This window comes from Carcharodon carcharias, chromosome 25 (genome assembly GCF_017639515.1).
Source record: "Carcharodon carcharias isolate sCarCar2 chromosome 25, sCarCar2.pri, whole genome shotgun sequence".
NCBI lineage: Eukaryota > Metazoa > Chordata > Chondrichthyes > Lamniformes > Lamnidae > Carcharodon > Carcharodon carcharias.
In genome coordinates this window covers 26,003,100-26,028,967 of record NC_054491.1, presented here as the reverse complement: position 1 = coordinate 26,028,967, position 25,868 = coordinate 26,003,100, and the positions used below count along the sequence as shown (strand labels likewise).

Genomic DNA, 25,868 nt, shown 5'->3' with positions numbered 1-25,868 from the left:
AGTCATTGTTCATTTATAATTGGCCAACACCCAATAAACCCCCAGCAACTGCACCACAATTTTAACCCCATAAAATGAACTGCATGAAAAATATAGATTTTCTGGATTACAAGGCAAAAATCAAAACTTGAGCTTTGTTCTCAAGTCTTCAAATTAGCTTGATTAGATTCCAGCCTATAAATCACTTCTGGGTATCTGTTATTCTATAAGCCCCTAAGCCCTACCAAACCCCTTTATTAGATTCCAGACTGTAACTCACTCCCAGGGGGTTGTTATTCTATCTACAAATCATCTGAAATACTTGATTAGTTTGCAGCAAATCAATTGCAAACATCAGTTAATCTGTGCATGTATAAAGTTCTTCATGAAACTGTATACACTGGTCTAGATTTTCCTTTTATAGCGCTAATGGTAACCCATTCAAAGTAAATGGTTACCGAGTGCAACACAATCAGAATATCTATGTGACGACTTTAATGTACAGAGTGAAAGGTTTTTTGTTAGAACATTGTAGCTGAGTCCCATCGCCTGGAATTATTCCCACCGGCAGTGTTTCTTATCCTGGTCCTCAGGAGCTCAGATTAATGGGTCTAGATCTTCTCACTATCTGTCAAGTCAAATCCAAGCTCTGACATTCAAATTGCTTATCCACAGCCTCACTCACCCCAATATCCACAGCTTTAGTCACCCCAGTATCCACAGTCCAAGTCACCCCGATACCTACAGTCCGAGTCACCCCGATATCCACAGTCTTAATCACTCTAACATCCACAGTCTCAGTAATCCTGACATGCACAGTTGCAGTCACCCCGATATCTAGTCTCAGTCATCACGATATCTACAGTCTCAGTCACTCCGATATCCACAGTCTCAGTAATACCAAAATGCACAGCTTCAGTCACCCCGATATCCACAGTCTCAGTCGCCCCAATATCCACAGTCTCAGTCGCCCCAATATCCAGTCTGAATCACCCCGATATCCACAGTCCAAATCACCCCGATATCCAGTCTGAAACACTCCAATATCCACAGTCCAAATCACCCCAATATCCACAGTCCGAATCACCCCAATATCCACAGTCCGAATCACCCCGATATCCAGTCTGAATCACCCCAATATCCACAGTCTGAATCACCCCGCTATCCACAGTCCAAATCACCCTGATATCCAGTCTCAGTCACTCCGATATCCATAGTCCAAGTCGCCCCGATACCCACAGTCCGAATCACCCCGATATCCACAGTCCAAATCACCCCGATATTCAGTCTGAAACACTCCGATATCCACAGTCCGAATCACTCCGATATCCAGAGTGAATCACCCCAATATCCACAGTCCGAATCACTCCGATATCCAGTCTGAATCACCCCGATGTCCACAGTCCGATTCACCCCGCTATCCACAGTCCAAATCACCCCGCTATCCACAGTCCAAATCACCCCGCTATCCACAGTCCAAATCACCCCGCTATCCACAGTCCAAATCACCCCGCCATCCACAGTCCAAATCACCCTGCCATCCACAGTCCAAATCACCCCGCTATCCACAGTCCGAGTCACATTGATGTCCACAGCCTCAGTCACCCCGAGATCCACAACCTCAGTCACCCTGATATCCACAGTCTCAGTCACCCCGACATCCATAGTCCGAATCACCCCGCTATCCACAGTCCGAATCACCCCGCTATCCACAGTCCGAATCACCTCGCTATCCACAGTCCGAATCACCCCGCTATCCACTGTCCGAATCACCCCGCTATCCACAGTCCGAATCACCCCGCTATCCACAGTCCGAATCACCCCGCTATCCACAGTCCGAATCACCTCGCTATTCACAGTCCGAATCACCCCGCTATCCACAGTCCGAATCACCCCGCTATCCACAGTCCGAATCACCCCGCTATCCACAGTCCGAATCACCCCGCTATCCACAGTCCGAATCACCCCGCTATCCACAGTCCGAATCACCCCGCTATCCACAGTCCGAATCACCCCACTATCCACAGTCCGAATCACCCTGCTATCCACAGTCCGAATCACCCCATTATCCACAGTCCGAATCACCCCGTTATTCACAGTGCGAATCACCCCGATATCCACAGTCCAAATCACTCTGATATCCACAGTCCGAATCACCCCGTTATCCACAGTACAAGTCACACTGATGTCCACAGCCTCCGTCACCCTGAGATCCAAAGCCTCAGTCACCCCGAGATCCAGAGCCTCAGTCACCCCGATATCCAGTCTCAATCACCCCGATATCCACAGTCTCAATCACCCCGATATCCACAGTCTCAATCACCCCGATATCCACAGTCTGAATCACCCCACTATCCACAGTCCGAATTACCCCAATATCCAGTCCGAATCACCCCGCTACCCACAGTCCGAATTACCCCGCTATCCAGTCTGAATCACCCCGCTATCCACAGTCCAAAGTACCCCAATATCCACAGTCCAAATCACCCCGATATCCAGTCTGAAACACTCCAATATCCACAGTCCGAATCACCCCAATATCCACAGTCCGAATCACCCCAATATCCACAGTCCAAATCACCCTGATATCCAGTCTCAGTCATTCCGATATCCATAGTCCAAGTCGCCCCGATACCCACAGTCTGAATCACCCCGATATCCACAGTCCAAATTACTCCGATATCCAGTCTGAATCACCCCGATGTCCACAGTCCGATTCACCCCGCTATCCACAATCTGAACCACCCTGACATCCAGTCCGAATCACCCCAATATCCACAGTCCAAATCACCCCGCTATCCACAGTCCAAATCACCCCGCCATCCACAGTCCAAATCACCCCGCTATCCACAGTCCGAGTCACATTGATGTCCACAGCCTCAGTCACCCCGAGATCCACAACCTCAGTCACCCTGATATCCATGGCCTCAGTCACCCCGATATCCACAGTCTCAGTCACTCCGACATCCACAGTCCGAATCACCCCGCTATCCACAGTCCGAATCACCCCGCTATCCACAGTCCGAATCACCCCGCTATCCACAGTCCGAATCACCCCGCCATCCACAGTCCGAATCACCCCGCTATCCACAGTCTGAATCACCCCGCTATCCACAGTCCGAATCACCCCGCTATCCACAGTCCGAATCACCCCGCTATCCACAGTCCGAATCACCCTGCTATCCACAGTCCGAATCACCCCATTATCCACAGTCCGAATCACCCCGTTATTCACAGTCCGAATCACCCCGATATCCACGGTCCAAATCACCCCAATATCCATAGTCCAAATCACTCTGATATCCACAGTCCGAATCACCCCGTTATCCACAGTACAAGTCACACTGATGTCCACAGCCTCAGTCACCCCGAGATCCAAAGCCTCAGTCACCCCGAGATCCAGAGCCTCAGTCATCCCGATATCCAGTCTGAATTACCCCGTTATCCACAGTCTTAGTCATCCCGAGATTCACAGCCTCAGTCACCCGGATATCCATAGCCTCAGTCACCCCAATATCCACAGTCTGTCACTCCGACATCCATAGTCCGAATCACCCTGTTATCCACAGTCAGAATCACCCCACTATCCACAGTCCAAATCACCCCGATATCCACAGTCCGAATCACCCCGATATCCACAGTCCGAATCACCCCGCTATCCACAGTCCGAATCACCCCATTATCCACAGTCCGAATCACCCCATTATCCACAGTCCGAATCACCCCGTTATTCACAGTCCGAATCACCCCGATATCCACGGTCCAAATCACCCCAATATCCATAGTCCAAATCACTCTGATATCCAGAGTCCGAATCACCCCGTTATCCACAGTACAAGTCACACTGATGTCCACAGCCTCAGTCACCCCGAGATCCAAAGCCTCAGTCACCCCGAGATCCAGAGCCTCAGTCATCCCGATATCCAGTCTGAATTACCCCGTTATCCACAGTCTTAGTCATCCCGAGATTCACAGCCTCAGTCACCCAGATATCCATAGCCTCAGTCACCCCAATATCCACAGTCTGTCACTCCGACATCCATAGTCCGAATCACCCTGTTATCCACAGTCAGAATCACCCCACTATCCACAGTCAGAATCACCCCACTATCCACAGTCCAAATCACCCCGATATCCACAGTCCGAATCACCCCGATATCCACAGTCCGAATCACCCCGATATCCACAGTCTGAATCACCCCGATATCCAGTCCGAATCACCCCAAAATCCGCAGTCCGCATCCCCCGTTATCCACAGTCCGAATCACCCCGATATCCACAGTCCAAATCACCCCAATATCCATAGTCCAAATCACCCCAATATCCATAGTCCAAGTCACCCCGATATCCACAGTCCAAATCACCCCGTTAACCACAGTCCAAGTCACACTGATGTCTACAGCCTCAGTCACCCCGAGATCCACAGCCTCAGTCAACCCGAGATCCATAGCCTTAGTCACCCCAAGATCCATAGCCTTAGTCACCCCGAGATCCACAGCCTCAGACACTCTGATACCCATAGCCCAAGTCACCCGATATCCACAGTCCGAATCACCCCGATATCCACAGTCTCAATCACCCGATATCCACAGTCTGAATCACCCCACTATCCACAGTCCGAATTACCCCGATATCCAGTCCGAATCACCCCGCTACCCACAGTCCGAATTACCTCGCTATCCACAGTCCGAATCACCCGGAAATCCAGTCTGAATCACCCCGCTATCCACAGTCCGAATTACCCCAATATCCAGTCTGAATCACCCCGCTATCCACAGTCCGAATTACCCCGATATCCAGTCTGAATCACCCCGCTATCCACAGTCCTAATTATCCCAGTATCCACAGTCCGAATCACCCTGATATCCAGTCTGAATCACCCTGCTATCCACAGTCCGAATCACCCCGTTATCCATAGTCCGAATTACCCTGCTATCCACAGTCCGAATCACTCTGATATCCAGTCTGAATCACCCTGCTATCCACAGTCCGAATCACCCCGTTATCCATAGTCCGAATTACCCTGCTATCCACAGTCCGAATCACTCTGATATCCAGTCTGAATCACCCTGCTATCCACAGTCTGAATCACCCCGATATCCAGTCTGAATCACCCCGCTATCCACAGCCTCAGTCACCCTGACATCCACAGCCTCGGTCACCCTGATATCCATAGGCTCAGCCACCCTGATACCCACAGTCTGAGTCACCCAGATATTGCTAATCTGTAATGAAATTTGTTTCCTCCATTTGTCGTTCGTACTGGAAAAGATCAGCCAAGTCTTCATCCATGTGTTCACTCATTTCTGTCAAGATCACGTTGAGCACCTGCAAAAGAGAGAAATCTGTCACTGTTGATTCAACCATGCCTGCCAGAAGTCATTGTGTGTGGTGGGGCCTGCGTTTGACCATGGATTCCTCATCTCTCAATCATTCCACTGGGAATTCTGAATAATTCTTTAATTTAGAGAAGGAAGTGAAAGAATCAGATGGAAGGGAACCGCCAGTGGCTACCAAGCCCAGCAATGTCTGCCAAATAGCAATGCTTGAATAGGAGAAATAATCCTGCCTGCAATTTCTAAATGTCCTGTGCAAAAAATATTATGTTATGTCATTTAACTCTCCATGGTAATGGACTTGCAGCACAAAATTTCTCTTCATTCGTTGATCTCAAAGGGACAGAAGACGATGTTGTGACTCAGATGGATACAGAGTTTGGAGTAGTATGGGGTGCACTTCTGAAGTTATCGTTGAACCAGATTGATGGAATAAACAGAGTAAGTTTCATCTTGTACCTAACTCAGGATAGATTAGCCTTGGGAATGTTTGATGGGGACAGTGCAGAGGGAGCTTTACACTGTATCTAACCCCATGCTGTACCTGTCATGGGAGCGTTTGATGGGGACAGTGTAGAGGGATCACTCTGTTGGTTGTTGTTGATGGTGGCACTTGAAATTGGAAGTGTTTCATTCCTACATCCTTAAAAACCTAAAAACGCAAGTCACAGATGTAAAAATAATTACTAAGAGAAAAAGATACCTGGGCTTGCAGGAGGGCTTTGGGCAGGAGGGCCAAACAGGAAACACTGAAAATTAAGTGTATGAAATTTGCACTCACCACTTCAGTGAAAGCCTTTGTGTGGTAATCCCTCAGCGCCACATTTTCAACAGTTAAATGATTATGTTGGGTAATGTTAAGGTATTGCCCCAAAAGAAGGTCAAGCATCCAACCTGCAAAAGAGAATGTTGAGTATGTTTTGAGTTAATAACCAGCAACTCTTGTGATGAAATGAATGGAACATTCATAGCAAAGATGTTTGAGAATCCACCTGGTGGCAGTTGCGGCTCAGTGAGTTGCACTCTCATTACTGAGTCAGTATGCTGTAGGTTCAACTTCCACATGGTCTACAAGGGAGCCAAGGGTTGTGGGGCTGGCTGGAAAGTGGAGTTCAGGCCACAGGCCATGATTGTATTAAATGGTGGAGCAGGCTTGAGGGACCAAATGGCTTACTCCTGTTCTTATCAGATAGAGTGGAGTTAGAGCACACAGGATAACCAAATTGCACCAACATAACTCATTTTGAAGACAATGTCTGTTTGCTATTTTTCTATTTCCATTATAAATTCCTATGTCTACATTTGTAATGGAAGCTAGCTGTGTGGATGTGTCATTGTAAGTACATCCTTCTAGCAATGCTGGCTCAAGGTCTAACAGCTTTTTCATCTTGGCCTGCTTTTTTATATATTCATTCACGGGATGTGGGTCACTGGCAAGGCCAGGATTTATTACCCATACCTCGAGAAATTGTTGGTGAGCAGCCTTCTCCAATACAGCTGAGAGGCTTGCTTGGCCATTTCAAAGGGCAGTCAAGGGTCAAGTGAATGAAGTCGCATGTAGGCCAGAGTGGCTTAGGACAGCAGATCTTCTTCTCTAAAGAACATTTATGAACCAGATTGAGTTTTATGACAATCCAGTAGTTACTGACACTGGTTTTTATGCCACATTTATTTAGAACACAGACTTGCACAAGCACTCACATAACACTGCCCCTGTCGGCATTAGTTTAAATAGAAATCACTCCCATTTCTTTCAGATTCTGTCTTCCTTTTCACACAACTGAGAGGTTTGAATCTCACGGCTCTTCTTGGATTTTGCAAAAGTTGCTTAGTAACTGGCTCCAAGAAGATATACCAGGAGAGGTTTCATCAGCTCATGAATTTTCCTTTCTTGGGAAACCTTTGACCTCTGACTAAGCAGGCTGTGTGTGGGTGGGGGTGAGGGTGGAGGCGGGAGTGAGGGTGGAGACATGTCCTGCCACTCTGTGCTCAGTGCAATTGTACACATTGCACAGTCACCTTAAGGATGATACTGTGTGTGGATATGCAGAGTAGAACAACTCACTGTCTAATAGCCTGTCCAGTTCAACCTTTTCAGAGAATGCTCTCCCCTGGTTTCCTACAACCTTCAACAGATTCTCCAGAAGGAACATGTCAATCAGTCTCTTGCCAGCATATGTCGTGATCTGCATGAAAATATATGTAAATTATTAGGCTCTGAAAACGCTTGTGTTACTAATTACTGTAAACCACTGATGTACCTTCGTCTCATTTTCATCTCCCATTTCACAATTTTATGATTCCACCATCTCCTTTATAGAGATTGTCCTTCCCCAGCCAAAGCTAATTCCAACTCAACACCAATCTCTTAACAGTTTCTTCACGTAGTACCTAACAGAGTTCCAGTGTTCTCTATCAATAAACCACAGCTATATTCACATCACCTGAAAAGGGCACATGGAGGTGGGGCCCAACTGGATCTTGGTCTGGACTCCTGAAGATTTTCAAAATAACTCCTGCATCCTTTCATCCCCTTATAATTAACAGGACACCAAAATGTAGCTTGCGGAGGTGTATACAGGAACAGAAGTTGGTCCCATGAGCATGTTACCACATCCACTTTAGGAAGAATGTTAAGGCCTTGGTGATGGTGCAGGGGAGGCTTTCTAGAATGTCAGGGTGAGAGATTTCAATTATGTGGGGAGCCTGGAGAAGCTGGGCTTGTTTTCCTTAAGGCAGAAAAGGTTAAGAGGAGGTTTAATAGAGGTGTCCAAAATTATGAAGGGCTTTGACAGCGTAAATAGGGAATAAGCTATTTTGAGTGACAGAAGAGTTGGTAACCCGAGGAGACAGATTTAAAGAGCACAGGGAGCCCATGAGGAAACATTTTTATTTGGGCAGCAAGTTGTTATGATCAAGAATGTGCTGCCTGAAAGGGTGGCGGAAGCAGAAGTGAATTTGATAAGCACTTGAGAGAAAAATATTACAGGGCTACAAAGAGCAGGGGAGTGAGATTAATTGGGTAAGCCTATCAAAGAGCCAGCATAGACATGATGGGCTCAATGGCCTCCTCTAGACTTTGAGATTTTAATTAGATCATGGTTGATCTGCAACTGAACCCGATTTATTCATCCTTGTTTCATATGCTTTGACAGTCATTCCCAAAAACCTATCAGTCTCAGACTTGAAAGCTCCAACTGGCTCCCAGCATAGCTGCCTTTTGGAAAAGACTGCTCCAGGTTTCCACCATGCTTTTGTGAAAAGGAGCTGGGTTTGGAACAGCTCCCCCACTACCTTCTGCAGCTACAGACCAGGCAACACTGACTGCTTTGAGTGGCCTCTCTCATAAAGCAGCCCATGACAATCACCTCCTAGTGACATGGGCACTCAACCAGTTTATCTAAAATAGATGGTCTCCCCCTGACCCCACAAATACTGGCTAAATCAGCACTGGAGTGGATCATGGTGTTTACACTGCCCTTAAAAACCTGTGGATTTTTGGGTTCTGTTCATCTCTAATTCTCCATTGCTTTTTGTTGGCTTCTTGCTATCTCTGATTCTTTCTGTGCTATTGCTCCTGTTGCCTTCCCCACTAAGTAATTCCTGGTCCAAACCAAAAGGTTTAAATACTTACCCTCTCTTCTCATCTCTTTCTTCTCCTCCCAATTTCACCCTGTTGCGTTCTAAAGGCACAATCTCCTGCTGACTCACCGATGATGCAACTCAACAGAAGCTCGAGCAACAGCACCTAATTTTCCAGTTCGACACTTCACAGCTTTCTGGACTCAACACTGAGTTCAATATTTTCAGACGATAATCTTGGCACCAATTGTTTCAGATGGGATCGTTTACATCTCATCCTGACACATCTTTTGCTTTTTTACTTGTCCCATTACCATACCAATCTGCCTTTCCCCATCATCCCTTTTGTCATTAGTCTCTCCTGTCTTCCACATGTCAAAGACCTTCCTTTTTGTTCCTTCTTTGGTCCGGGTTTTTCCCTGCTTCTGTACATGCTTAAAATTGGTTAGACTTCTAACTTTTTGCCAGTTCTAACCAAAGGTCACAAACCTTAAATGTTAACTCTGTTTCTCTCTCCACAGATACTGCCTGACCCCCACAGTACCTCACTCAAATGGCTATTGTTCTTATGTGAGCCTTACAGGAATTATCAACCATTTGACCACACTCAGGCCCAAACTTGCCCTGACAACCATGCATGCATCTTTGCCAACAGGGATCAATGGACAATTATACCAAGCAAGCTGGTGACTATAACTGTATAGTCCAGTGCTAAGCCAGGCTGACCGCTTACCCACAATCAGAGCAGCAGTACACTGGATAACTTTTTAATAAATACTTTTACAATAATAATTTAAATATGAAACAAACAATCACAATCACTGTGGTCTAACAGACAACTCCCTGGTCCTTCACTTACTGCCTGCTTCTGCTGTTCATATAGTTAAGTGTCATATTCGCCCAGCAGTAACACTGCAACATTCCTCATTTCCTCATCCAGTACCTCTGGCAGGATTTCTTCCTGTAGGATTCCCTCTTGCCATATCTCACTTACAGCTTCTTTCACCTGTGGGTTTGAAAACAATAATAAATTCTTGGCAGCAGATCTACATAGCAAGCAAGGAATCAGGCTAAATAAAGTGTTTTATTTATCAAGCTCCCCAGAAATGTTTTAAACAGCTTCAATACAATTGTATTGAAGTGCAGTCTCTGTTGTTCTGTAGGAAAATTCTGCAGCCATTCTGCATCAGCAACATCCCACAAGCTGCAGTGAATGCATGGTCAATTATACTGTTTCTGATGGTGTTGGTTAAAGGAAGAATATTAGGCTAAGGAGAATTCCTCCTTTCCTGCCATCAGTGGCAGGGTGTGTTTAAGCATCAGCCATGGTAACATTCTCACCACTGAATCAGCAGTTACTGGTATATGCCACCATGCACACATACACATAATATTATATATACACACCATATATAGTGCAACATTGATGGAGTGCTGTACTGCTGGTGATGCTGTCTTTTGGATGAATGGTAAACAGAGGCAATCCCATGGTGTTATCGGAAAAACAACAGGGGGGTTCTGGCCAATATTTCTCTCTCAACCAGCAATACCATCTCACTGTTTATGGAACCTTACCATGTGTAAATTGGCTGCTGCATTTCCCTATATTGGAACAGTGACTGCACTACAGCTAATGAAGTACTTTTGAAAAGTATTTTGGGATATGTAACGATCTAGCTATTATAACTACATAAATGCAAATTATTTCTCTGAACAGGCTAACAAACTATGGATTGATGTCTTAATGAAGCTGATCTTGGGATAATGCCAAAAGTTTGTTGTTACATTTACTGCAGTTTGACATGCGCACTGAATGTGCACACATCTCAGTGCCCAAAAGAAAATACCCAAGTAACATTGTGACAGTGTCAGTTAAGTGAGACCAAACTCACTTATTCAACATGTTGCTTGGCTGTCAATGATTCTTATACACGGTGGTATCACTCAGGGCAATTTGACAAATCAATGTTTCATTATGAGATGAATTTCACTTTAAACAGAAAATGTAACACAAGGTTATTCAGTGACACCCACAAGCTGTGGCACCATTGGCTCAATCGTTTCCGCCATTACTTCTGTCAGAGATTCATTGATGGCTGTGGTGGTCAGGTGATTTCTGACAAGCTCCTCAACAACCCTTCGGATCAATCCCACAGTCAGCTCACTGACTACCTCCTCCAGGAGTATGTTTAATACTGATACAGCTGGTTGCTGCTTGAATACATCCAGTTTAACTGTCTGTCTGAAAAATACAAACAGCAGCTGATGAAATTAAATTAGAACATCACAACAACACAAGATAATAAGGGATGAATGGTCATGTGAGGGATTCATCTATCCAGAGAGATTTATATCAGCTACAATATGAGAGAAGCAGTATTCAACGAACACTGGAAATGTAGTGCAGCAACAGCAACTTACATTTTAATAGCACCTTTAATATAGTAAAATGTCCCAAGGTGCTTCACAGGAGTATTATCAAACTAAAATTGACAGCAAGTCACGTAGGGAGATATTAGGACAGGTGACCGAAAACTTGGTGAAAGAAATTAAGTTTGAAGAAGCATTGTAAGGGAAGAAAGTGAGGTAGAGAGTTATAGAGAGATTTAGGGAGGGAATTCCAGAACTAGACAATTGAAGGCACGGCTGCCAATGGTGGAGCGATTAAAATCGATGATGCTCAAGAATCTAAAATTGGAGGAGCATAGATATCATGGAGGGTTATAAGACTGAAGGTTACAAAGATGGGGAGGGTGCAAGGGCAGAAAAGGATTTGAAAACAAGGATGAGAATTTAAAAATCAAGGTGCTATACCAGTCCCTAAGCAGACTTAATTCACACTTATGCAGATCCTATAATTTAGGTACAGCCCACCCCCACAGTCCAGCTAAATCTGGTTCCAGAGAAGTATGGAGTCCTTGCAGGAGGGAGTCTCACACTCCACTTCACTCTGGATTCAGGTTGAGCCGCCAACCCTGGAATTATATTCCACAAGGTTAGCCTTGATGTGACATGGAAATCTTATAATGCAAATTCACCAGCATTTCTGGCAAGCGTTTGTATTGTAAGAACTTACAGGTTAGAGTTGGTACAGTTTGAGGTGTCAGCTTTGTCAGTGGTAGCACTCTCAGCTGAGTCGAAAGATTGTGGGTTCAAGTCCCATTCCAGAGACTCAATCCTGGGCTGATACTTCAGGGCAGTGCTGAGGGAGCAGAAGTGCTATCTTTCAGATAAGGTGTTAAAATCGAGGTCTGGTCTGCCATATAAGTTGGTCATAAGAGATGCCTTGACGCGACTCGTGTCCTGACCAATTTTTAGTGCTCAACCAACAAGGCTAAAACAGGTGAACTGGTCATTATCTTGTTTTTAATGTTTCTGGGGCCTCGCTGTGTTTCCTACATTACAGCAAAATTATTTCAATGACTGTAAGGTGCGCTGGGACATCCTGAGGTCATGGACATGCTATATAAGTGCAAGCCCTTCTTTCTTTCATTATACTCACTGTAGCTTTCTCTTGGTGTGGAAATGCTTCCTAGTTGGTGAATATATAGGACACTGGAAAAAAATACATTTAATTAAAAACAGCAGCTTTTGCAACATTTACAATGTCTATAGATAAAGAGCAGCTTCTGCAGCCAAGCACTCATAAACTCTGTTGAGTCGCCCTGAGCATTAGGTGAGATACAAAGCTAATACATAGCCCCGAATGATAGACTCCACCTGCTTGGTTGAACAATCATAGTCAACATAAGAGGTAAGAGATGGATCAGTTTGTTACATAAGATAGCTTCTACAATAATTTCCCTGCAGTACTCTCTCCTGGAGTACCGACTCTTTCTGGATCCTGCTAGATTTCCTGTGCCTCATCCCAATGATAACCCTTCATTCCAAACCCTGCACAGTGGTGCACAGGGTGAGTCCAATTTCATCAAAATATGATTTCCTGATGTTCACAATATTCAGCAGGGGAGGCAATCTGGATCGGGGTTCTGCACAAGAGTGCTGTGTTTGGCTGCAGTAGAGAGTTTCAGCTGGAGATTGGTGACTGAGGGAATTTAAGGGTTAAATTAAGGGTTAAATTCTATCTAAAGTCTTTCTTTAATTTAGCAATTAACTAAAAGTTGCTGTTAGTGTTGGAAGGAAATGAGTTTTAGACCGGAGAGGAGAGGCCAGCGAGAGTGGTATAAGAGGGCGCAAAAAACAGAGGCCGAGACCAGAGAGGGGAGGCGTACCTTCACGGCCTTCAGGCAATGGAGTTCGAAGTAACGTCACGATTCAAAAAATAACGCGACGCAGGGGAGGCACCTGATTGGTAAGTAGGGTCAGGTGAGTACTTCTACTTTTTCTACTAATTAAACTGCTGCAGTCCATTAGCTTAAACAAAATAAGGAGAGGATGTTGGACTGTAGTGGGAGTGTTTGGAGTAGAATAAGGCCCCTAACATAGCTAATATTCTTTAAAGGGAGTAACTAACGAGCTTAATCGAAAGGGAAGTCATGGCAGTAGAGCTCACACCCGTGATATGATCCTCCTATGCTATATGGGAAATCATGGGCACTTCCAGTGTCCCTGGCGACCATGTGTGCAGGAAGTGTGTTCAGCTACAGCTACTGGCTAACCGCATTTCTGAGTTGGTGCTGTGGGTAGATTGACTGTGGAGCATCCGTGATGCTGAGATTGTTGTGGGCAGCACGTTCAGTGAGGTGGTCACATTGCAGGTAAAGACTGAACAGGCAGAAAGGGGATGGGTGACCTCCAGGCAGAGTAGAGGAAGGCAGGTAGTGCAGGAGTCCCCTCTGACAGATAGACCATTTTGGACACTGTTGGGGGAGATGACTTCTCAGGGGAAAGCAGCAGGAGCCAAGTCCATGGCACCATGGGTGGCTCTGCTGCAAGGAGAATGGCAGGGCTATACGGATAGGGGATTCAATAGTAAGGGGAACAGGCAGGCGTTTCTACGGCCGCAAAAGAGGCTCCAGGATATTATGTTGCCTCCCTGGTGCCAGGGTTAAGGATGTCTCAGAGAGGCTGCAGGGCATTCTGAAGGGGGAGGGCAAACAGCCAGTGGTTGTGGTGCATATTGGTACCAACAACATAGGTAAAAAAAGGGATGAGGTCCTACAAGCTGAATATAGGGAGTTAGGACGTAAATTATAAAGTACGACCTCAAAGGTACTAATCTCAGGATTACTACCAGTACCACGTGCTAGCAAGAGTAGAAATAACAGGATATATCAGATGAATACCTAGCTGAAGAAATGGTGTAGGGGGGAGGGATTCAGATTCCTGGGGACATTGGGATCTGTTCTGGGGAAGGTGGGACCAGTACAAACGGGACGGGCTGCATCTAGGCAGGACCGGGACCAATGTTCTCGGGGTGGTGGGGGTGGGGGGGGGGTTGTGTTTGCTAGTGCAGTCGGGGAGAATAGAAACAAAAGGCAGAAAAGTAAGAAGTAAAAGTGGAAGGCAGAAAAAACGGGCGAGAAACAAATGGTGTTATACTGCAAAATAAAGCTAAGATGACTAACAAGGTTAAAAAGAAAAGTCTAAAGATATTGTATCTTAATGCATGGAGCATTCGCAATAAAGTAGATGAATTAACACTGCAAATAGATATAAATGGTTATGATATAGTTGCAATTATGGAGACATGGCTGCAGGGGGACCAAGGATGGGAACTGAACATCCAGAGGTATTCAATATTTAGGAAGGTCAGACAAATATGGAAATGAGGTGGGATAGCACTTTTAGTAAAGGAGGAAATCAATGCAATAGTGAGGAAGGATATTGGCCCAGAAAATCATGATGTGGAATCTGTATGGTTGGAGATAAGAAACATCAAGGGGCAGAAAATGTTGGTGGGGGTTGTCTATAGGCCCCCAAACAGTAACAAAGATGTAAAGAAAAGCATTAAACAGGAACTTAGAGATGCAATAAGGGCACAAATGTAATCATGTGTGACTTTAATCTACATATAGATTGGACAAACCAAACTAGCAATAATACTGTGGAGGAGGATTTCCTGGAGTGTGTGCATGATGATTTTTTTAGACCAATATGTTGAGGAAACAGCTAGTGAGCAGGCTATCCTAGACTGGGTATTGTGCAATGAGAAAGTATTAATTAACAATCTTGTGTGGAGTCCCTTGGGGAAGAGTGACCATAAAATGATAGAATTATTCATTAAGATGGAGAGTGAAGAAGTTGAATCCAAAACTAGGGTCCTGAATCTAAATAAAGGGAACTATGAGGGTATGAGGTGCAAGTTGGCAATGATGGATTGGGGAACCTTACTAAAAGGGTTGATGATGGATAGGTAATGGCTAATATTTAAGGAAAGCATGCATGAGTTATAACAATTATTCATTCCTGTCTGGCGCAAAAATAAAACAGGAAAGGTGGCTCAACCATGGATTACGAAAGAATTTAGGATAGTATTAGATCCAAAGAGGAGACATATAAAATTGTCAGAAAAAGCAGCAAAACTGAGGATTGGGAGCAGTTTAGAATTCAAAAAAAGTGGACAAAAAGATTGATCAAGAAGGGGAAAATGGAGTATGAGAGTAAACTTGCAGGGAACATAAAAGCTTCTATAAATATGTGAAGAGAAAAAAATTAGCAAAGACAAATGTAGGTCCCTAACAGTCAGAAATGGGGGAAATTATAATGGGGAACAAAGAAATGGCAGAAGAATTGAACACATATTTTGGTTCTGCATTCACAAAAGAGGACACAAATAATTTCCCAGAAATGTTAGGGAACCAAGGGTCCAGTGAGAGGGAGGAATTGAAGAAAATCAATAGTAGTAAAAAAAAAAAATGGTGCTAGAGAAATTAATGGGGTTAAAGGCTGAAAAATCCCCAGGGCCTGATAATCTACATCTCAGAGTATTAAATGAATTGGCCCTGGAAATACTGAATGCATTGGTGGTCATCTTCCAAAATTCTATAGACTCTGGAGCAGTTTTTACAGATTGGAGGGTGGCAAATGTAACACTACTATTTAAAAAAAGGAGGGAGAGAAAACACAGAGAATTACAGACCAGTTAGCCTAACATCAGTAGTGGGGAAAATGCTAGAGTCTATTATAAAAGACGTGGTAATAGAACACTTGGAAAGCATTAACGGGATTAGACGAAGTCAGCATGGGTTTATGAAAGAGAAATCATGCTTAACTATCTACTAGAGTTTTTTTGAGGATGTAACTAGTAGAATAGTTAAGGGAGAACCAGTGAATGTGGTGTGTTTGGATTTCAAGAAGGCTTTTGATAAGGTCCCAAATAAGAGGCTAGTAGGCAAAATTAAAGCACATGGGATTGGAGGTAATATACTGGCATGGATTGAGAATTGGTTGACAGACCGCAGAGTGTGGGAATAAATGGGTCTTTTTCCGGATGGCAGGCGGTAACTATAAATGTATACCGCAGGATCAGTGCTTGGGCCCCAGCTATTCACGATTTATATAATAGACTTAGATGGACCCAAATGCAATATTTCCAAGTTTGCTGATGACACAAAACTAGGCGAGGTTGTGAGGAGGATGCAAGGAGGCTTCAGGGCGATTTAGATAAGTGGTATGTATGGGCAGACACATGGTTGATACAGTATAAAGTGGATAAATGTGAAGTTATACGTTTTGGTGTGAAAAACAGAAAGGCAGGGTATTATTTAAATGGTGATATATTGGGAAACGTGGATGTACAAAGGGATCTAGGTGTCCTTGTACACCAGTGAATGAAAGTAAACAGGCAGGTGTAGCAAGTAATTGGGAAGGCAAATGGTATGTTGGCCTTCATTGCAAGAGGATTTGAGTTCAAAAGTAGGGATGTCTTACTGCAGTTATACAGGGCCTTGCAGAGACCACACCTGGAGTATTGCTTGCAATTTTGGTCTCCCTACCTAAGAAAGGATATACTTGCCATGGAGGGAATGCAGTGAAGGTTCACTCGACTGATACCGGAAACGTAAGGGCTGTTTTATGAGGAGAGATTGGTTCAACAGGGCCTGTATTCACTAGCGTTTAGAAGAATGAGAAGGGATCTGATTGAAACATATAAATTCTAACAGGGCTAGAAAGACTGGATGCAGGGAGGATGTTTCCCCTGGTTGGGGAGTCTAGAATCAGGGGCCACAGTCTCAGACTATGGGGTAGGCCACTTAGGACTGGGATGAGGAAAGATTTCCTCACTCAGAGGGTGGTCAACCTGTGGAATCCTCTACCACAGAAGGCTATGGAAGCCAGGTCACTGAGTAAATTCAAGAAAGAAATTGATCATTTTTTGGATATTAGGGGCACAAAGGGGTATGGAGAGAAAGCGGGGATATGACGTTGAGATAGAGGATCAGCCATGATCATATTGAATGACGGCCTAGGTTTGAAGGGCCGAACAGGCTACTCCTGCTCCTAGTTTCTGTTTCTTCAGGCCAAGTGTGGTGTTATCACACTGGCTGAGGTTCAGCATACAGCAGTCACTAGCATCCAAACCCAAGGTTTTCCAGGCCTGTGTGACCCAGGACCACATGTTGCTGCGTTTTGCAGCTAGTCTCCCTCCCCTGCCCTCAGCTAGTCTCCCTCCCTTGTCCTTTCTCCGCAGAGCTGCTATTTTTTTCTATTTGGGTAATGATGCAATTCCCTTTTGAAAGTCCAATTGATTCACACTCGCAGGCAGTGCTTTCCAGAACCTAACTACTCGCTGCCTAAAAACATTTCCCCTCACGTCACCTTTTGCCATTCACCTCAAATTGAGGTCCTCTCATTCTTGGTCCTTCTGCCTATGGGAATGTTTCTCTCCATCTATTTAGTCCAGACCCTTAATGATTTTGAATACATCCATCAAATCTCCTCTCAACCTTCCCTTCTCTAAGGAGAACAGCCCCAGCTTCTCCAATCTATCCACTTAACTGAAGTCTGTTATCCCTGAAATAATTCTTGTAAATCTTTTCTGCATCTTCTCCTAATGCCTTCACATCCTTCCTGAAGCGTGGTGCCCAGAATGCAATACTCCAGTGGAGACCAAACCAGTGAATTTCCCCTAACTTCCCTACTTTTGTAGAAACCAAAAATGCTGGAAACCTTCAGCAGGTCTGGCAGCGTCTGTGGAGAGAGAAACAGAATTAAACGTTTCAAGTATGACTCTTCAGAACTGGTGTCATATTTGACTGTCAAGAAGATATAATAATTCTCATAATGTTATTGGAATTTATTGTAAAATAGTGGTATATGTGTCTGTATGAGATTTAATTGGATTAAAGGCAACTGGTCTGAAGGTTTTGATGTTTTCGAAGATGAGCTGGGTTTGAAATGTTAAGTAGGTAAACATAGGTGTCAAGGGAATATTTGAATTTTTAATTAAACCAGGCTAGATTGTTTTCAAAAAAGGGAGTGAAATGTGTCACATAGCCAGGTGAAATTCAGAAAGAGTGTGTTTATTTTTTTCCAAAGATTACTGGCAAAACCTAGTACTATGAGAGATTTTTTATTAACAGAAAGGTCAATTCCAAAGACAGAGGCCGGGATTTTCCGGCCCCGACACAGGTGGGACCTGCCGCAGGTGAGGCAGCGCCCCAGCCAGGAGTCCATTGACTTGTGGTGGGACTGGAAGATCCCGGCAGCGGGCAGGTGGGGAAAATCCAGCCAATAGTTAAACAATGGGAATTTGCATTCAAAGGGGAAAACATGTATAAAGGAGCGAAGGCTGTGTGCAAGGGTAGGCATTTTGGAATCTAACAAGTGTGAAAGTCCTTCAGCATCTACGCCTCAAGCTGCTGTCTACAACAAACTGAAGTGATGGAAACTCACTTTGAACTGAATTGCCAGGTTATCATGTTTCTTTGCCTGAGTCTTTTAAAATGTGTGTCTTGCTGTTGCCTTAACAGAAGTGTAACTGGGAGTCAGATTAATTAGGGGATTTAGAAGTTATTATCGTGGTAATTTGTAGACTAAAGTCATTTCTCTTAGAAAGAAATGTTTAATCTAGTTTTGTAAAAACCTATAAAACTTGGTGGTCTTATTACTACTGAAATCAAGGCACACATCTCAATTTTATACAAATTGCAAAACAAGTTGTGGCAGATATTTCAAGTTTCCCTCTGGGATTTGAGCAGCTCAGCAGTTACCATCAGCTGTGCCACAACACGACTGAAAATATTAACTCTTTTTCTCTCTCTACAGGTGCCGCCAGGCCTGCTGAATATTTCCAGCATTTTCTGTTTTTATTTGAGACTTCCAGCTTTTGTTATTCCCTGGTTTTGTACTCTGCTTCTAGTTATAAAACCCAGGATCCTATTAGCCTAATTACCTACTTTCTCAGCCTGCCCTGTCACCATCAGCAATCTGTGCACATGCATCCTCGCATCATTTGTTCCTGCAGCCATTTTAGAATGTTATCCTATATTTCATTATGTCTCTCCTCATTCTTCCTACCAAAATGTATCGCTTTACAATTCTCTGATTAAATCTCATCTGCCACTTATCCGCCCATTCCACCAACTTGTCTTATGTCCTCTTGAAGTCTATCTTTATCCTGAACACAGTGCAAAATACTTCCATGTTTTGTGCCATCTGCAAATGTTGGAATTGTGCCCTGCACACCCAAGTCTAGATCATTAATATTGATCAAGAAAATCAGCCGAATACCGATCCCACTGTGTACCCTCCTCCAATCTGAAAAACAATCACTTTGATGACAAAGCTGGGGTTGGACCTGAGAGAACGGAGTGCAGTAAGTTCAGAGAGAGACAGATTAGAATGGGTGAGAGGAGCAGAGAAATTGAGACAACTAATGTCACGCCGACAGTTCTCAATGAAAAGATCAAGAGAAGGTAAGAATCCAGAGGGAGGGGTCCAGATGGAGGGAGAATATTGGAGGTGGGAAAAAGAATCGGTTGAACGGGGAGAGGACTCCTGCCCAAAGAAGTGAGCCGGGAGACGAAGACGGCGGAAGAAAAGTTCAGCATCGTGCTGAGCCCGAAATTCATTGAGATGAGGGCGTAAGGGTATGAAACTAAGTCCTTTGCTGAGCACTGAACATTCAGCGTTGGAGAGGGGAAGGTCAGGGGGTATAGTGAATACACGGCCGGGGCTGGGATTGGAAGATGGGGTGGGGACGGAGGGACAGGCAGGGGTGGAGGGTCCTAGATGGGTGTTGGTGTCGATGAGTTGTTGGAACTTGCGTTCCTTAGCACTTGAGAGAAAGAGAAAAAGTTTCATATTGAGACGTCGGATGAGATGAAGAATAAAATGAAACTGGGGACATGCGCAGCTTTGAAAAAGGGTGCGGCGGTGCTGCTGGAGGGAGAGGTCGAGTGTGTTCATATGGCGGCGCATGGCACTGAGTGTGGATCTCAATGCGATGGGAACAGCAACAGCTGCCAGACCTGCTGAGTTTTTCCAGGTAATTCTGTTTTTGTTCACTTTGATGAGAAGCCTGTTTTGTGGTACTTTGTTAAATATCTTTTGGAAGGCCACATACATCACATCAACCTCGTTATTCCATCATAAAATGCAAGCAAATTAATAACATTTTCCTTTTAACAAATCCGTGCCAACCATAATTAATTCACAATTTTCCACGTGACTGTTAATTTTGAAACACAATATCATTTCTAAAGGATTCCCTACTACCGAAGTAAAACCAAGGTCTCTAGTTGCTGGGCTTATTCTTACACTCTTTTTTGAACAAGGGTGTAATATTTGCAGTCTCCAGCCCTCTAGCACCAACCCTGCATCTAAAGAGGACTGGAAGATTGTGGCCAGTGCCTGTGTAATTTTCACCCTTACCTCCCTCAGCGCCCTTGCATGCGTCCCATCTGGTCGTGGTGACATAGCAACTTACAGCCAGACTTTCTAATACCTCCTCCTAACAAATTTAGCCCATCCAGTGTCTCAACGACTTCCTCTCCCACTGTGGCTTTGCAGTATCTTTTTCCCTGGTCAAGGTAGATGCAAAGTATTCATGGCTAATAACTTAGCCATGTACATTGCCACCATGCATAGACCCCTTTTTGATCCCTAATCAGCTCCACCTCTCCTCTTCCTACCCTTCTGAATTACCTTTTGTTTATCTGCCAGTTTCTTCTCATGCTCTCTCTTTGCTTCTCATTTTCCCTTTTGAACTTTCTATATTCAGCCTAGTTCTACTTGTATTATAACCTGATATCTGTCAAACACCCCCTTTTTATGTTTTATCTTACTCTCCGTGTCTTTTATATCCAGGAGACTTTAATTTTGTTTGCCCTACCTTTCCCTCTCATGGGAATGTACCTTAACTATACTAGAGCTATTTGATTATTTACTCATTTAAAAGCAGCCCATTATTCCAGTTTTGCCTGACATTCATTGATTCCAATTTACCTTGGCCAGATCAGTTCTCACCCACTGAAATTGACCCTCCCTCAGTTAATTATTTTTACTCTGGATTGCTGTCTGTCCTTTTCTATAGTTAACCTAAACCTGATCATACTATGATCACTGTTCCCTAAATGTGCCCCTACTGATACTTGATCCACCTCATTCCCAGGAATAGATCCAGCAATGTCTCCATGCTTGTTGGGCTGGACATACTGATCTAGAAAAGTCTCCTGAACACAAATCAGAAATTCTTCCCCTGAACTGCCATTTACACGATTACTATCCCAGTCAATATTAGGATAATTGAAGTCTCCCATTAAAATGACTCTACAGTTTTTATACATCTCTAATTTCCTTTCAAATCTGTTTTTCTATATCCTTCCCACTAGGTGATGACCAAAGAATAAGTCCAATAGTCTAACTGTTAGACTGTACTTGAGCACCGTGTACAGTTCTGGTCTCCATATACCTTGGTTAGACTGCACATGAAGTACTGTGTGCAAAAAGTGATATAGAGGCACCAGATAAAAGAGAATTACAAAGGATATTAACAGACTGAGAGGTTATAACTATCAGGAAATTCTGAAAAGGCAAAGGATCTTTTCTCCAGAAAAGGTTGAAGAGGGACCTGATAGGATCTTTAAAACTATGAAGGGGTTTGATAGGGTAAACAGAAGGAAGGTATTTCCATTTGTGGGAGACTAAAATGAGGAGGCCATAAATATACGATAGTCACAAATAAATCAAATAGGGAATTACGAGAAACCTCTCTACCCTGAAAGTGGTGAGAATGTAGAACTCTGCCACAGGGAGTGGTTGAGGTGAATAGCACAGGGGAAGCTAGATAAACATACAAGGGAGAATGGAATAGAAGGATGTGTAGATAGGATTGGGAGGAGGCTCAAGTGGAACATAAACACCAGAATGGACCAGTTGAGAAAATGGCCGGTTACTGTGCTGTAAAATTCTATGGAACTTATACAAATTATTTAATGACAATCATCCTTTTACCTGGATTGTGCAGCATTTTTAACAGTAGAATTGGGCACAGTACTTTAGTGTGGTACAAAAAAAAAATGCTGGAAAAATTCAGCAGGTCTGACAGCATCTGTGGAGAGAAAGACAGATTTAACATTTTGAGTCCATGTGACTCTTTTTCAGAGCTAAGGGGAGTAGAAATGTGGTGAAATATATTCTGTATAAGGGGGGTGGAACAGGTGAAGCTGGATAGAAAGTCAGCGATAGGTGGAGGCAAAGGAGAGATTGCAAAAGATGTCTCTCGTCTGGACCTGGAAAAATTTATCAATTTTGCTTCCAATTTCCACCCCTCCATCACTTTCACGTGGTCCATCCCCGACATTTCCCTTCCCTTCTTTGATCTCTCTGTCTCAATTTCTGGTGAAAGACTGTCTACCAATATTCATTACAAGCCCACCAACTCCCACAGCTACCTCGACTACAGCTCCTCACACCCTGCTTCCTATAAAGACTCCATCCCATTCTCTCAGTTCCTTTCCCTTCGTCGCCTCTGTTCTGATGATGCCAGTTTCCAAAACAGTGTTTGACATGCCCTACTTCTTCCTTAACCGAGGTTCCCCACCCACGGCGGTTGACAGGGCCCTTAGCACTGTGTCCGACCCATCTCCCGTGCCTCTGCCCTCACACCTTCCTCTCCCTCGCAGAACCATGATAGGGTCCCCCTTGTCCTCACTTTTCACCTCACCAGCCTCCGCATTCAAAGGATTATCCTCTGCCAACTCCTGCATGATGCCACCATGAAACACATCTTCCCTTCACCCCACCTTGTTGGCATTCCATAGGGACCGTTCCCTCCAGGACACTCTGGTCCACTCCTCCAGAAAAAGTATTGAGCAAACTATTGGGATTAAAGGGTGACAAGAACCCGGAACCTGATGGCCTACATCCCAGGGTCTTAAAGGAAGTGGCAGAGGAGATAGTAAATGCATTGGCTATAATATTCCAAAATTCCCTGGATTCTGGAAAGGTTCCAGTGGATTAGAAAAATGCTAATATAACGCTTTTATTCAAAAAGGGAGGGGAGGCAGAAAGTAGGAAACTATAGACCAGTTAGTCTAATGTCTGTCATTGGGAAATTGTTGGAATCCATTATTAAGGAAGTAGTAATGGGGCATTTGGAAAATCAAAATGCAATCCATCAGAGTCAGCATGGTTTTATGAAGAATAAATTGTGTTTGACTAATTTGCTAGAGTTCTTTAAAGATGTGACAAGCAAAGTGGATAATGGGGATCCTGTAGATGTAGAATATCTGGACTTCCAGAAGGCCTTTGATAAGGTGCCACACAAAAGATTAATACACAAGATAAGATCACACGGCGTTATGAGTAATATATTAGCTTGGACAGAGGTTTGGTTAACCAACAGAAAGCAGAGAATCGGGATAAATGGGCCTTTTTCTGGATGGCAAGCTGTAACTAGTGGAGTGCCACAGGGTTCGGTCCTTGGGCCCCAACTATTTACAATCTATATTAATGACTTGAATTCAAGGATAGAAGGTACTATAGCTAAATTTGCAGATGACACCAAAATAGGTGGGAAAGTAAGTTGCAATGAAGGAATAAGAAATTTACAAATGGATATGGACAGGTTAGGTGAATGGGCCAAAATTTGGCAGATGGAGTTTAATGTGGATAAGTGTGAAGTTATCCATTTTTGTGGGAGGAATAAAAAGGCGACTTATTATTTAAATGGAGAGAAACTTCAGAATGCTTCAGTGCAGAGGGATCTGGGTGTCCTCTTGTATGAATCGCTGAAAGCTAGTATGCAGGTACAGCAGGTAATAAGGAAGGCAAATGGAATTTTGGCAATTATTGCTAAAGGAATAGAGTATAAAAATAGGGAAGTGTTGTTACAACTGTACAAGGCATTGGTGAGACCACACCTGGAGTACTGTGCACAGTTTTGGTCCCTTTACTTGAGGAAGGACGTGGTTGCACTGGAGGCGGTTCAGAGGAGGTTCACTAGATTGATTCCAGAGATGCAGGGCTTGTCTTATGAGGAGAGATTGGGCAGTTTAGGCCTATACTCGCTAGAGTTTAGAAGGATGAGAGGAGATAACTTGAGGTATATTAGATGCTAAAGGGGAGAGACAAAGTAGACATGGAGCGGATGTTTCCCCTTCTGGGGCATTCTAGAATGAGAGGCCATAGTTTTAGGCTAAGGGGTGGTAGATTTAAATCAGAGATGAAGAGGAATTACTTTTCTCAAAGGGTCATGAATCTGTGGAATTCACTACCTCAGAGTGCAGTGGATGCCGGGACGCTGAATAAATTTATTGAGGAGATAGACAGATTTTTAATTAGTAATGGGTTGAAAGGTTATGGGGATAGGGTGGGAAATTGGAGTTGAGGCCGAAATGAGATCAGCCATGATCGTATTGAATGGCAGGGCAGGCTTGAGGGGCTGAATTGCCCACTCCTGCTCCTAGTTCTTATGTTCTTATCAACGCCTACACCTCAATCCCCCTACCATGGCACCTTCCCATGCAATCCAATGCAACACCTGCCCCTTTACTTCCCCCCCCCACCTCCTCACAATCCAAGGGCTGAAACACTCCTTTCAAGTAAAGCAGCATTTCACTTGCTCTTCCTTCAATTTAGTCTATTGCATTTGCTGCTCCCAATGTGGTCTCTCTACATTGGAGAGACCAAACGCAAACTTCGGTCTGTCCGCAAGCATGACCCAGACCTCCCTGTCGCTTGCCATTTCAACATTCCACCCTGCTCTCATGCCCACATGTCCATCCTTGGCCTGCTGCAATGTTCCAGTGAAGCTCAATGCAAACAGGAGGAACAGCACCTCATCTTCCGACTAGGCACTTTACAGCCTTCCAGACTGAATATTGAGTTCACCAAAAATAAGAATACCTGGAAAAACTCAGCAGGTCTGGCAGCATCTGCGGAGAGGAACACAGTTAGCGTTTCGAGTCCGTATGACTCTTCAACAGAACTAAGTAAAAATAGAGAGAGGTGAAATATAAGCTGGCTGAAGGGGGAGTGGGACAAGTAGAACTGGATAGAAGGCCAGTGATAGGTGGAGATAACAAAAGATGTCATAGACAAAAGGACAAAGAGGTGTTGAAGGTGGTGATATTATCTAAGGAATGTGCTAATTAAGGGTAGAAAGCAGGACAAGCAAGTTACAGATAGCCCTGGTGGGGGTGGGGTGAAGGAATCGAAAAAGGTTAAAGGTAGAGATAAAAAAATGGATGGAAATACATTTAAAAATAATGGAAATAGGTGGAAAAAGAAAAATCTATATAAATTATTGGAAAAAAAGAAAAGGGGGGAATCGGAAAGGGGGTGGGGATAGAAGAGAGAGTTCATGATCTAAAATTGTTGAACTCAAGGCTGTAAAGTGCTTTCTACCCTTAATTAGCACATTCCTTAGATAATATCACCACCTTCAACACCTCTTTGTCTTTTTGTCTATGACATCTTTTGGTTATCTCCACCTATCACTGGCCCTCTATGCAGCTCTAGTTGTCCCACCCACACACCCCACCCCCCCACCCGCCTCCCCCTTAAACCAGCTTATATTTCACCTCTCTTCTATTTTTACTTAGTTCTGTTGAAGAGTCATAC

At 44.1% G+C, this 25,868-nt stretch overlaps 1 protein-coding gene across 5 annotated transcripts in view; it reads right to left on the bottom strand.

Moving 5' to 3' along the window:
• Nucleotides 1–459: 459 nt before the first annotated feature.
• Nucleotides 460–25,868, bottom strand: part of LOC121269527 — a 75,165-nt gene continuing 49,756 nt past the window's right edge. For 2 of the 5 annotated variants that reach the window (XM_041174159.1, XM_041174162.1), the window contains 6 exons: nt 12,400–12,452; nt 10,932–11,139; nt 9,757–9,903; nt 7,381–7,501; nt 6,097–6,209; nt 460–5,307 (listed from right to left, as the gene is read on the bottom strand). In XM_041174159.1, the coding sequence (XP_041030093.1) occupies nt 9,781–9,903; nt 10,932–11,139; nt 12,400–12,452 (384 nt within the window). In that variant the 3' untranslated portion in view covers nt 460–5,307; nt 6,097–6,209; nt 7,381–7,501; nt 9,757–9,780. Of the gene's footprint in view, nt 5,308–6,096; nt 6,210–7,380; nt 7,502–9,756; nt 9,904–10,789; nt 11,140–12,399; nt 12,453–17,479; nt 17,991–25,868 lie in introns of those variants that run through there. The other 3 variants (XM_041174161.1, XM_041174163.1, XM_041174164.1) reach the window with 3 other exon arrangements.